Consider the following 13,374-nt stretch of genomic DNA (forward strand, 5'->3'; position numbering starts at 1 on the left):
CTCTTGACCATTGATTAAAATTCACGTGTACTTTTGATACTTCCAGGATCCTGACAACTTTCATCCTGTCCCTATACCGGGTGTTCGTGGACCTGTACTTCACGTACATGGAGATAAACCCGATCGTGATCACCAACGAGCGCGTGTACCTGCTCGACCTGGCCGCCAAGCTGGACCAGACCGCGGACTTCATCTGCGCCAAGAACTGGGGCGAGATCACCTTCCCGCCGCCCTTCGGCCGGGACGCCTACCCCGAGGAGGCGCACATCGCCGACCTGGATGCCAAGAGTGGCGCCAGTCTTAAGGTGAGACTGCCAAGGACCGTACAGTGACCTGTTCTGTGACCCAGTCTAACTACACTAGAGAGATAACATCTTAGTTCCCAAGGCATGGCGCAATGACGATGCCATTGGTTGTGCTAATCACTTATCTTTAGTTGGTTCTTTTGCCAGCCTTTTTTTTTATTTATTTAGGTTTACCAACAGTTGTTTACACTGAATATAACACATAAAACATTTAAAATATATACATAGAATAGCGTAACAACTAATTATAGGTAAACACCGCTTGTAATAACACATAAAAAGTAATGCCTTATCTATTTTGACTACAAAAAAAGAAAAAAAAAAAATAACTTAATAATGAGATTAAATTCACAGAGGTCATTTAATAGAACATCTTTTAACGAAAATTTATTTTGCTATCCGTACACTTTTCTTCGCAATTCCAAAAGGAATCATAACGCAGTCGATAGGTTAATAATATTGTTAAATGTAATGAATGAAAACTGTCTTTGTCTTTAATATTATTTAATTAGAATTACACTTGTAACCGACAGCTGTGTCGTTTTAAAAACATGGAGAGAAGAAGAACGATATAGCCAACCGTTAATGTAACAGCCTGTAAATTTCCCACTGCTGGGCTAATGGCTTCCTCTCCCATTAAGGAGAGGGCTTGGAACATATTCCACCACGCTGTACCAATGCGAGTTTTTGGAATGCACATGTGGCCAAATTTCAATGAAATTAGTCACATGCAGGTTTCCTTACGATGTTTTCTTTTACCGCCGAGCACGAGATGAATTATAAAGACAAATTAAGCACATGAATCAGCGGTGCTTGCCTGGGTTTGAACCCGCAATCATCGTTTAAGATGCACGCTTTCTAACCACTGGGCCATCTCCTAACTAAAATAAGCGATAATCCTAAACGGATAGGTAAACAAGATTATTGGTAACTAGCAGTCGTCCGCGGATGTTTTACTTTACCGCCGAGCATGAGATGAATTAAGTACATATAAATTGTGCTTGCCTGACTACCTGAAATTATCCGTTAAGATACACGCGTTCTAATCACTGGGCCATCTCGGCTCTTAGCAACCGTTTTATGACAAGAAAAGCTGAAACAATAATACCAACTGAATGTTAATATAATCTGTGCAGCTGACGGTGCTGAACAAGGCGGGGCGCGTGTGGACGATGGTGGCGGGCGGCGGCGCGTCCGTGGTGTACACGGACACCGTGTGCGCGCTGGGCGCCGCCGCCGAGCTCGCCAACTACGGCGAGTACTCGGGCGCGCCCACCGAGAGCCAGACCGCCGACTACGCCAAGACCATCTTCAGCCTCATGTGCCGCGACAGGCACCCCAAGGGGAAGGTACGAACCTCGCAGACGATGCTTTATAGTTACTTCTTGTATATCTTGCTTAAAAATCAATAAACACCAATTTTAATTTTATCTGTAAGATTTTTCAGATTATAAGAGAATTCACTAAATATATATATATAGAGTAAATACCTGTGTACTATATCCTGTACAGATGGCCTTACCTAAGGATAGTTTGCCTGAAATATATCAACGACAACAACAACAGCCTGTAAATTCCCACTGCTGGGCTTAGGTCTGCAAGTTTCCTCACGATGTTTTCCTTCACCGCTGAGAACGAGATGAATTATAAACACAAATTAAGCACAAATATATAGTGGTTCTTACCTGGATTTGAACTCGCAATCATCGGTTATTAACTCTCTCTCTCTTATATAAATATATCAATATCTATCTTAGATAGATATATGTAATCCTTTGTGGTGTTAAGATAATTGTAATGAATTTAACGCATATTTTAATATGTAGGTGCTGATCATTGGCGGTGGCATAGCTAACTTCACAAACGTAGCGGACACCTTCCGCGGCATCATCACGGCGATCGAGACTTACAAGGACGCCCTGCTGCAGTATAACATCACCATATTCGTTAGGAGAGGAGGTCCCAACTACCAGGAAGGGCTCCGGTAACTAAGAATCCTTAGTTCATTAATTTTTATGTAGACAGGTCAAATATATCGGATACTTGGTTGTAGGGCTTTGTACAAGCCCGTCTGGGTAGGTACCACCCACTCATCAGATATTCTACCGCCAAATAACAGTACTCAGTGTTGTGTTCCGGTTTGAAGGGTGAGCCAGTGTAACTACAGGCACAAGGGACATAACATCTTAGTTCCCAAGGTTGGTGACACATTGACGATGTAAGGAATAGTTAATGTTTCTTACAGTTTCTTTGTCTATGGGTGATGTTGACCACTTACCATCAGGTGGCCCATATGCTCGACCAACCTATACCATAAAAAAAATATACTAGTATTCTAGTACTCTTGGTTTCGTCCGCGTTTTGGGGTGTTTTCATGTGTCAAGCAAGAAAGTAGCCTATGTCCTTTCACGGATTTCAAATTTGCTTCACACCAAATTTCATCAAATTCGGTTCAGCTGTTTGGTCGTGAAATAGCGACAAACGTTACTATAGGCCAGACTCCACCTGGTCAGTAATTATAGAACGATAGAAAGTTATCAGTGTGCAGACAGAGAGAGCTATTTTCCTATTTATAATATTAATATACATAGATTTCATTTGTTTTCCACTATATATGTATGTATAGTGTGACACTAAAATGTGCAAATATTGAGGCGATGTGTGTGTGCGCGTGCGCAGGCAGATGCGCGAGGTGGGGCACCGGCTGCGCATCCCCATGTACGTGTTCGGGCCGGAGAGCAACATGACGGCGGTCGTGCGGCTGGCGCTGGGCCACGCGCCCATCCCGCCCGACCATCAGCTCGACTACGCGCCAAAGCAGCTGCCCAAACCCGAGCCGCCGGTGAGAAGAAGAAACAAAACGCTATTCATATAATTTGTAAACGTATACTTGGTGTTAGAGCTTTGTACGAGCTCGTCTGGGTAGGTTTGTTGCGTCTGGAGCACCCACTCATCAGTTATTCTACCGCCAAACAACAGACCTCAGTATTGTTGTGTTCCGGTGTAACTACAGGCACAAGGGACATAACATCTTAGTTCCCAAGGTTGGTGGCACATTGACGATGTAAAGAATAGTTAATATTTCTTACAGCGTCATTGTCTATGGGTGATGGTGACCACTTATTATCAGGTGGCCCATATGTTCGTCCGCCAACCTATTCCATAAAAAAAGTAGGAGGCAATGAAATTACAATTTCGGATTTTTAGATTAGAATTAGATAAATGTATATTGCCTTAATAAGCCTGTACATTTCCCACTGCTGGGCTAAGGCCTCATCTACCTTTGAGCAGAAGATTTGGAACATATTCCATCACGCTATTTCAATGCGGGTTGGTGGGATACACATATGGCTGAGTTTCTATGAAATTAGAAACAAGCAGGTTTTCTTACGATGTTTTCCCTCATCACCAAGATGATGATTGCCTGGGTTTGAACCCGCACTCATCGTTTAAGTTGTACGCGTTCTAAGCACTGGGCCATCGTGTATCTTACACATAAAAGTTTCGAAATAAATTACACTTTGAAACACAAAACAACAATTATAGCATATAGTTTTAGATATATAGATCGTATAAATATTACAATAAAAAAATTTACTAACGATCCCATAGGTTTTAGGTTAAACTTATGTCATGTATGTCATGTATATCCTATCCCCAGCCGCCAAGCAAGATCGACCTGCCAGTGCTCACAGACACGCTGCTAGACCTGGCGTGCTCGTCGGCGCCCACGCGCCTGGACCTGGGCCAGCAGCTGTCCACCACGCGAGCCCTGCTCACGGACCGCACCAAGGCCATCGTGTGGGGCATGCAGAACCGCGCCATACAGGTACTGTACACAACTTAAGTATCAGCATATACTGTATACAGGTACAGTACGACACAACTTAAGTATCAACATACACTATAGCATCGGCAAAATTCGTAAAACCGATCGCATCCGAATTGAGTACGCTATCCCAAATAGGCTATTTGACTGGTTTTTAAAATCCATTTTATATTATTTAGTAGAGGTTAAGGAAGTCAGTAAAAGTTGTGTTTTTTATTTCTAGTACGTATTTGCCGAAAAATATCATATTTAAATACCTCGCAAAAACGATACTTGAACAATATGGCGCTGCAATGGGGTCGGTGACGTCACTTTCCTGTTTTTTAATGTGGTACATACAGTAGAAAAGCAAGAAAGTGACTTCATCATAAACCCGGCCAATCCGGTTTTGTGTCACGTGACAAACGTTTGAAAAAATGCATATGTATATATATTTTATTTTATATTGAAAAAATTAAGTATTATTTTCAAGTTTCGTTAGTAAATAACCATTTATAACTCATAATATACACTGATTACAATAATTCACAATTTATCTTTCGCATTGTCAAATAGCCTATTATCAATATTTACTTCTTATGCGAATATTATTTTTACACAAACGCAATATGAGCTAATATATTCGTCAATTCGTCACAACGATTTACATGCACTCGCTGTCTCGGGTTGAACTGACGCGGGAATCTATAGCGACGAATAGCGTCGAGTGGCGCGATAGGGAGCTATTCCTATTGGTTGTGTAAATCGACAGTAATCGGTTTTATTGAATTTGCCACTGGTATAAATAAATAAGTGCACGTAAGAAGCGTGCTTGAATACTTCCTAGCGTTGGTTCCGTACGTGATTATTATTTTATTTTTTATTTTTATTTTATTTATTTAATATGGAACTCCAACACAGGTACATGTGTAATACAAAAAATACAAGTTTAGACAATAAGATATTAAATGTACCTCCAATTATAGGAGAACACAACATGCACTTATAAAGTATTGAACTCTAAAACAAAACTTAAGAAATAAAAATGAAAGAAAAAAAAAACAAACCAAAACTAATAATTACAAAACAATGAAATAAAATAATTTATCGAAAACTACTTAACAAATCTAAACTAAACAAAATAAAAATAAGTTCAGAAACAAATTATAGAAACATATTTACTTTGACAAACAATTTGCATAAAAGGCATAACATTTCTTTTTGAAAGTGCTAAAAGTGTCGAAATCCATGTCGATAGTTGGTATTGCGTTATATAGGCGTATTATACGGGTATGTGTAATGTTTTCAGGGTATGCTGGACTTCGACTACATCTGCCGTCGCGCGGAGCCGTCCGTGGTGGCCATCGTGTACCCCTTCACGGCCGACCACAAGCAGAAGTACTACTTCGGGAACAAGGAGGTCTTCATACCAGGTATCATTGTTTATTTCATACTTTATTTCTCATATAAAATATATATCTAACAACAGGCAATGAATTCTAAAAGTTTACTTCAGGGATATACTTTTAGTTTCTCTTTATTACGTCAATATTCGAGTCGAGATGGCCCAGTGGTAAGAACGCGTGCATCTTAACCGATGATTGCGGGTTTAAACCCAGGCAAGCACCGCTGATTCATGTGCTTAATTTGACTTTATAATTCATCTCGTGCTCAGCGGTGAAGGGAAACATCGTTATTAAACCTGCATGTGACAAATTTCATAGAAATTCTGCCACATGTGTATTCCACCAACCCGCATTGGAACAGCGTGGTGGAATATGTTCCAAAACCTTCTCCTCAAAAGGAGTGGAGGCCTTTAGCCCAGCAGTGGGAATTTACAGGCTGTTGTTGTTGTTGTAGATATAACTTATATACATATATACAATGTAGTGTGTTTGTCTGTCCGCTAACTTCTACATATATACAATATAGTGTGTCTGTCTGTCCGCAGTGTTCAGCGATATGGACGTTGCCATGCGCAAGCACCAGGAGGCCACCGTGCTCGTCAACTTCGCGTCTCTGCGCTCCGCCTATGACAGCACCATGCAGGTACACCCACAACTCCCATAGAAACAACCATAGAAATGTCACCGTAACATTATATGTTGGAATAATACAAAAACTCTCCTCACAATCAATACTTTATATCTCCTGAAGTGGTTCACGATCCTTCCAATTCGACGTTTAAAGTAAGAATGACCATTTCTAGGCCTACTCCTAGTATTTAGTGTTTACACGCCCCTCCTCCGACTGTAGCAACATCCGGTTTCGATCCATTTTAAAAACAATTTAGTTTAGTCAAAACCGGATGTTGACAATCAACGCAAATTGTAACAACTATTTAAATCGAATTATTTATGCTGATAATACTTTAATACATTAAAACAATAAAATATGGTCATATTAAAATAAATATGCTAACAATTACAAAATTCGTCAGATCACAATCTGACGAGACAAATTATAATCTGTGGAAATATTGTGAACTGTAAAAAATCATTGCATTAAGTTATATTTTTTTTTATTTTTTATATTGTAATCTTACGGTAACAGATATACCTAAATGCTATTTGACTGGTTTTTAAAATCTGTTTTATATTATTAAGTTAAGGAATCCAGTAAAAGTTGTGTCTTTTTTTATTTCTAGTACATATTTGCCGAAAAATATCATATTAAAAATTCCATATTTAAATAGCGCGCAAAAACGCTACTTGGACTACATGGCGCTGCAATGGGGTCGGTGACGTCACTTTCCTGTATTTTAATCTGTGGTGCATATAGTAGAAAAGCAAAGTTTACACGAAAGTGACTTCATCATAAGCCCGGCTAATCAGAAACGTTTTGTGTCACGTGACAAACGTTAGAAAAAAATCATTTTTATTTATGGATTTCTTACAGCTTTATTGTCTATGGGTGATGGTGACCTCTTACCATCAGGTGGCCCATATGCTCGTTCGCCAACCTATACCATAAAAAAAAGAATAAGTACGAACCTAAAGTCACGTGAAACTATTAGATGTATGAATGGTTCAATACGTATGAATATTTCGTACATCACTAATGTCTATAGCCGATGGTGATCACTTACCATCATGTGGCCCGTACACTTAATCATATTATTAAATAATACCGGTCAAGTGCGATACAAATTCACACACGAAAAGTTCCGTACCATATATATAAATTGTAAAACCTTTAGATATTTATTTTTCTCAGTTTTTTATAGTATCCGCTGTTATGGCAGTGATTTGTTATCTGTGAAATTTCAACCGTCTGAGTAAAAGGTTCATGGAAAGGTTACTTTAATTTTAATTTTTATCTTTCAGGCGATGCAGCATCCTCAGATCAACACAATCGTCATCATCGCTGAGGGCATCCCTGAGAATATGACGCGGAAGATAGTCAAGTTGGCTGACGCGAGAGGGGTCAGTACAACACGTATTCCCTATTAAGTTAGATAATGATCATCAACAGCCTGTAAATTTCCCATTGCTGGGCTAAGAGCCTCCTAACCCTTTGAGGTGAAGAATTGGAGCATATTCCAATGTTCCAATGTTCCAGGCACATGTGACAGACAGACAGAATTTCTATTAAACATGCAGGTTTCCTCGCAATGTTTTCCTCCATCACCAATAACGAGATGAATTATAAAAATAAAATTAAGCACATATATAGTGGTGCTTGACAGGGTTTGAACCCGAAATCATCGGTTAGGATGCACGCGTTCTTATCACTGCGCTGGCCAATGTGGACAGCTTTGTCGCAATCGTTCGGAAGAAGACCGTTTCATTGCTAAACAAAGTGCGTGGCAGCAGCCACAGTGTACTGAGCGAAATTGCCAACAGCGGATACTTTCCGCTGATCAGACAAATGGCACAGATGACAATGTCCTTTTTAGTTTTAAATTATTAATTATTGTATAGCTACTAACATAGATATAACTTTTTAAATTATTTCCTATTTACTAACAATTTTATGGATCAAAGTTGTCCGAAATAAAACATATTTATTATTATTTAAATAAAACTAATTATAACGGATGAATCGCGTATATTAATTATTTTTATAGGTCACGAACACTGCAAAGTGCTCGAAACGTCGGGATGTTTAAAAATAATTAATATACGCGATTCATCCGTTATAATTAGTTTTATTTAAATGTGTAATAATCGCGAAAATTTAAGACAACATTATATTTATTATTATTTTATTATTTATATAAATACATGTTGTTAATTGACGTGTGACGTAGGTGAACATAATCGGTCCGGCGACGGTCGGCGGCATAAAGCCGGGCTGCTTTAAGATCGGCAACACGGCCGGCATGATCGACAACATCATTGACAGCAAGCTCTACCGCCCCGGAAGGTACGTGTTTATAGAAATTGATTCCTGTTTCATTGACCTTGAGTATATAATCTTAGGATCAAATACGTCAGTTTGGATAATCTACATTTTGAGGCTTTCTTTTAAAAAACTGCAGTAGTTGATTTTGTGTTTATAATATAGCTGTGAAGTCAACTTCGTTCGCATTTACCAAAAACAATACTGTTGTAGGCAGTGAAAGTCCCATCAAAATCGGTCCAGCCGTTCCAGAGATTAGCCGGAACAAACAGACAATAATTAAAAAAAAATAATTGGTATATGTATTGAGTGTATATACATATGCATTGAGTAAAAAGTGGATATTTTAATGCGTTCGGTGGTGACGGAAAGCATTGTGAGGACACCTGCCTTGTTTAAGAAATTAAATAAGAAGAGGATTTAGTTTAGTAGTGGTATATTTACAGTTTGTTGCATTACTTTGTGTCTTGCCAGTTTTATTTGGTAGAAATCTAAACAGGTACAAGCTTTACTAAAGTCATCATCATCAACAGTCTATAAATTTCCCACTGCTGGGCTAAAGGCCTTCTCTCCTTTTGAGGAGAAGGTTTGGAACATATTCCACCACGCTGTTCCAATGCGGGTTGGTGAATGGAATACACAAGTGGCAGAATTTCTATGTTTTTACTAAAATGTATTTTGATTTGATTACAGCGTCGCGTACGTGTCGCGGTCGGGCGGTATGAGTAACGAGTTGAACAACATATTGTCGAAGGAAGCGGACGGCGTGTACGAGGGCGTCGCCATCGGCGGCGACCGCTACCCTGGTACCACCTTCATCGACCACTTGCTCAGGTTTTTATTTTTATTTTTTTTATGGAATAGGTTGGCGGACGAGCATATTAGCCACCTGATGGTAAGTGGTCACCATCACCAAAAGACAATGACGCTGTAACAAATATTAACTATTCCTTACATCGTCAATGTGCCACCAACGTTGGGAACTAAGATGTTATATCCTTGTGCCTGTAGTTACACTGGCTCACTCACCCTTCAAACCGGAACACAACAATACTGCGTATTGAAATAAAACTAGTTTTATTTCAATACGCAGTTTTTTTGTTTTTTTTAATGAATGAGTACATAAGAGGAAGTTTGAAAGTGACACCGATAGCCGAGAAGTTATGTGGAAGGCGGCTATCATGGTATGGGCGTGTAATGCGGAGGAATGAGGAATATTGTGAGGAAGGCCTTGAGTATGGATGTGGATGGATGTAGGGTAGAGGAGAACCAAAGAAACGATGGAAAGATTGGGTTGTGAAGAATGGTCCTTGTGAGATGACGTCTGACAGAGAAGTATGGAAGGAGAAGATATGCTGCGCCGACCCCAAATAGAATTGGGATAAGGGCAGGAGGGTGATGATATGCTCTACTACAGTCTGTTCGCGTTAAGAATGCAGTAAGTTGTCATTGTTTACCGCCCCCTTTGACCAGTCAAATCTTTTCAAATTACAAAGTCAAGTTCACATTGAACAGGTAAAAACATAAGTTCGAGCGTGTCGGTTGTGGATTTAATTAATTGTTAACTGATATTTTTATAATTTAAATTAAATTTTTATTATTATTAACTGATATTTAAAAAAAAAAATTCCACACCAATTTGTAAAAATTAAAATGCGAGAGATGCTGCGACCACATCCTACAAGAAGAAATTGCCATGTGGGATTTAGATAATGTTATGGAACTCGCTGCAGAAAATTATTTTATTATAAATACTAACGACGACACCAGTAATAGTGATTAAAATGTTAATGACTTATTTTCGATTTTTTACGTTAATGTGTATTTTTTAAATTCATTACACTTAGCCTTTAAAACAAATATAATTTGTTGGAATTTTAACACAAATATACAAACACCTTTACCCTTCTGTTAAAAATATTTGATTGGTCAGGGGGCGGAGTAAGGCCGGTAAACAATGACAACTCACTGCATTCTTAACGCGAACAGACTATAGTTCCGCTCAAGTTTGTGCTAAACTCAAATTCGTTTATTCAATGTAAAAGCTTTACACATCTCGGCTCTGTTGGGATCATGCGTGTAATAATATATGTTGTCCGATAAGATACGAAGCGGACCCCAACGTGAAGATGATGGTGCTGCTGGGCGAGGTGGGCGGCGTGGAGGAGTACCACGTGTGCCGCGCCATCCGCGACGGCCGCATCACCAAGCCGCTCGTCGCCTGGTGCATCGGCACTTGCTCCGGTACGCACGCTTTGCTCGCTCGCACGCGCACGTTCTGCCCACTCGCACGCGCACGCTCTCCTCGCTCACACGCGCACACTCTGCTCTCTCGCACGTGCCCGCGCGTTACATTAATTCGTGCATGAGAACTAGCGCGCACTGGTCACTTTTGTCACGGTGATTGTTTCGTCGCTCTAGTCGAGTCTGTAAATATGTATGGAGGTGCGCACGTTACGACGTGACAATTGGGTGACATCTGTGTCTGCATCTGTAAATATTCACGGATTTGACAAGAGTGACGATATAGGCACCGTGACAAAAGTTACCAGTGCGCGCTAGTTCTTAGTGTGACTAACGCATTTTATAATGTCTTTGTATGCGTTAGACTAAAAGAGCAAGTACAATTTAGATTAAATAAACAACTTTTAGTAAGTCTCGCCTTCAGGAGTGAATATATCTATAATATATATAATCAAAACTATTTGTAGTGCACATTTATATAGCAGATCTGTTATGAAAACGCATGACATATATACGTCAGAGGTTGTTTTACTTTTTCGATTGGAATAGGCCGTACAATGATCGCGCCGTCCATTTGCATTTCGGTTTCTCGTTGTAAATAATTAATATAAAAAAATTAAGATAAATGGCCAAGTGTGAGCTGGATTAAAGAATAGTTCCATGTCCTATTGATAGTTAAAGATAGGGGAGTCATTATTTTTTATAAAGGTTTGGTCTCAGTACTTACAAACTATAACGCATCTGTAATATGTTCACACTAGTAGTGTTGGTTTTGTGTCAGGCAAAACTAGCCTACGTCCTTTCTTGTAATTCAAGTTTGCTTCATACTTAATTTCGTCAAATTCGGTTCTACAATTTGATCGTGAAAGACAGACAGACATAGTCACATTTATAATATTGATGGAGGGAGGGGATTGATAAGTTGGTTTAGTTTTTTGTCAGACAAAAAACTAGCCTACGTCCTTTCTTACAGTTTAAATTTGCTTCATACTTAATTTCGTCAAATTCGGTTCAGCAATTTGATCGTGAAAGACAGACAGATAGAGTCACATTTATAATATTGATGGAGGGAGGGGATTGATAAGTTGGTTTAGTTTTGTGTCAGACAAAAAACTAGCCTACGTCCTTTCTTACAGTTTAAATTTGCTTCATACTTAATTTCGTCAAATTCGGTTCAGCAATTTGATCGTGAAAGACAGACAGATAGAGTCACATTTATAATATTGATGGAGGGAGGGGATTGATAAGTTGGTTTAGTTTTGTGTCAGACAAAAAACTAGCCTACGTCCTTTCTTACAGTTTAAATTTGCTTCATACTTAATTTCGTCAAATTCGGTTCAGCAATTTGATCGTGAAAGACAGACAGATAGAGTCACATTTCTAATATTGATATGGAAGAGGGGGGGGGGATTGGTAAGGAGGCCTAACTGATCGTCCGCTGTGCTCGCAGACATGTTCACGTCGGAGGTGCAGTTCGGGCACGCCGGCTCGCTGGCGGGCTCTGCGCTGGAGAAGGCGGCCGCCAAGAACATGGCGCTCAGGCAGTACGGCGTCGAGGTGCCCGACTCCTTCGACACGCTGGGCGCTGCCGTCAACAAGGTGCGCTGTACACTACACAAAACAACAACAACAACAGCCTGTAAATTCCCACTGCTGGGCTAAAGGCCTCCTCTCCCTCGAGGAGAAGGTTTGGAACATATTCCACCACGCTGTTCCAATGCGGGTTGCTGGAATACACATGTGGCGGAATTTCTATGAAATTTGTCACATGCAGGTTTCCTCACGATGTTTTCCTTCACCGCTGAGTACGAAATGAATTATAAATACAAATTAAGCACATAGAATCAGCGGTGCTTGCCTGGGTTCGAATTCGCAATCATCGATTAAGATGCACGCGTTCTAACCACTGGGCCATCTCGAACACTACACACGCTATTTATTCTACTAAAACGTGCACTTTGATTTGAGATAACAACAATATCTCCTCTCTCTTTGAAGAGAAGGTTTGAAACATATTCCACCACATTCCATTCATATTCCACATTTACTTTGTGGTAGGGCTTTGTGCAAGCCCGTCTGGGTAGGTACCACCTACTCATCAGTTATTCTACCGCTAAACAACAGTACTCAGTATTGTTGTGTTCCGGTTTGAAGGGTGAGCGAGTCAGTGGATCTACAGGCACAAGGGACCAAACATCTTAGTTCACAAGGTTGGTGGCACATTGACGATGTAAGGAATAGTTAATATTCCTTACAGCATCATTGTCTATGGGCGATGGTGACCACTTACCATAAGGTGGCCCATATGCTCGTCACCAACCTATATCATAAAAAAAAACCACGCTGTTCCAATGCGGGTTAGTGGAATACACATCTGACAGAATTTCAATGAAATTAGACAAATGGAGGTTTCTCACGATGTTTTTCCTCACCGCCGAGCACGAGATGAATTATAAACACAAATTAAGCATATGAATATTCATCATATAATTGCTCTTGATTTGAAAAAGTATGTAAAACTTCACTTTTCCGCAGGTTTACAAGAAGCTAGTATCGGAGGGCAAGATCATCGTGAAAGAGGAAGTGGAGCCACCTAAAGTCCCCATGGACTACGACTGGGCGAGGGTACGTCGATATTACTAGTTTTTTCTACTATTCAAAATCAATATATTA

General features: G+C 39.9%; 1 protein-coding gene across 2 annotated transcripts in view; it reads left to right on the forward strand.

Moving 5' to 3' along the window:
* LOC124541544 (ATP-citrate synthase) overlaps positions 1-13,374 on the forward strand; it is a 71,399-nt gene that overhangs the window by 51,075 nt on the left and 6,950 nt on the right. For both annotated transcript variants that reach the window (XM_047119460.1, XM_047119461.1), the window contains exons 7-19: positions 47-305; positions 1,442-1,654; positions 2,132-2,289; positions 2,985-3,147; positions 3,967-4,134; positions 5,423-5,546; positions 6,065-6,162; positions 7,440-7,538; positions 8,366-8,481; positions 9,151-9,291; positions 10,562-10,701; positions 12,152-12,300; positions 13,237-13,326. In XM_047119460.1, coding sequence (XP_046975416.1) covers positions 47-305; positions 1,442-1,654; positions 2,132-2,289; positions 2,985-3,147; positions 3,967-4,134; positions 5,423-5,546; positions 6,065-6,162; positions 7,440-7,538; positions 8,366-8,481; positions 9,151-9,291; positions 10,562-10,701; positions 12,152-12,300; positions 13,237-13,326 — 1,918 coding nt within the window. The remainder of the gene's footprint in view (positions 1-46; positions 306-1,441; positions 1,655-2,131; positions 2,290-2,984; positions 3,148-3,966; positions 4,135-5,422; positions 5,547-6,064; positions 6,163-7,439; positions 7,539-8,365; positions 8,482-9,150; positions 9,292-10,561; positions 10,702-12,151; positions 12,301-13,236; positions 13,327-13,374) is intronic.

The sequence above is a fragment of the Vanessa cardui genome, chromosome 28 (assembly GCF_905220365.1).
Source record: "Vanessa cardui chromosome 28, ilVanCard2.1, whole genome shotgun sequence".
Taxonomy (NCBI): domain Eukaryota; kingdom Metazoa; phylum Arthropoda; class Insecta; order Lepidoptera; family Nymphalidae; genus Vanessa; species Vanessa cardui.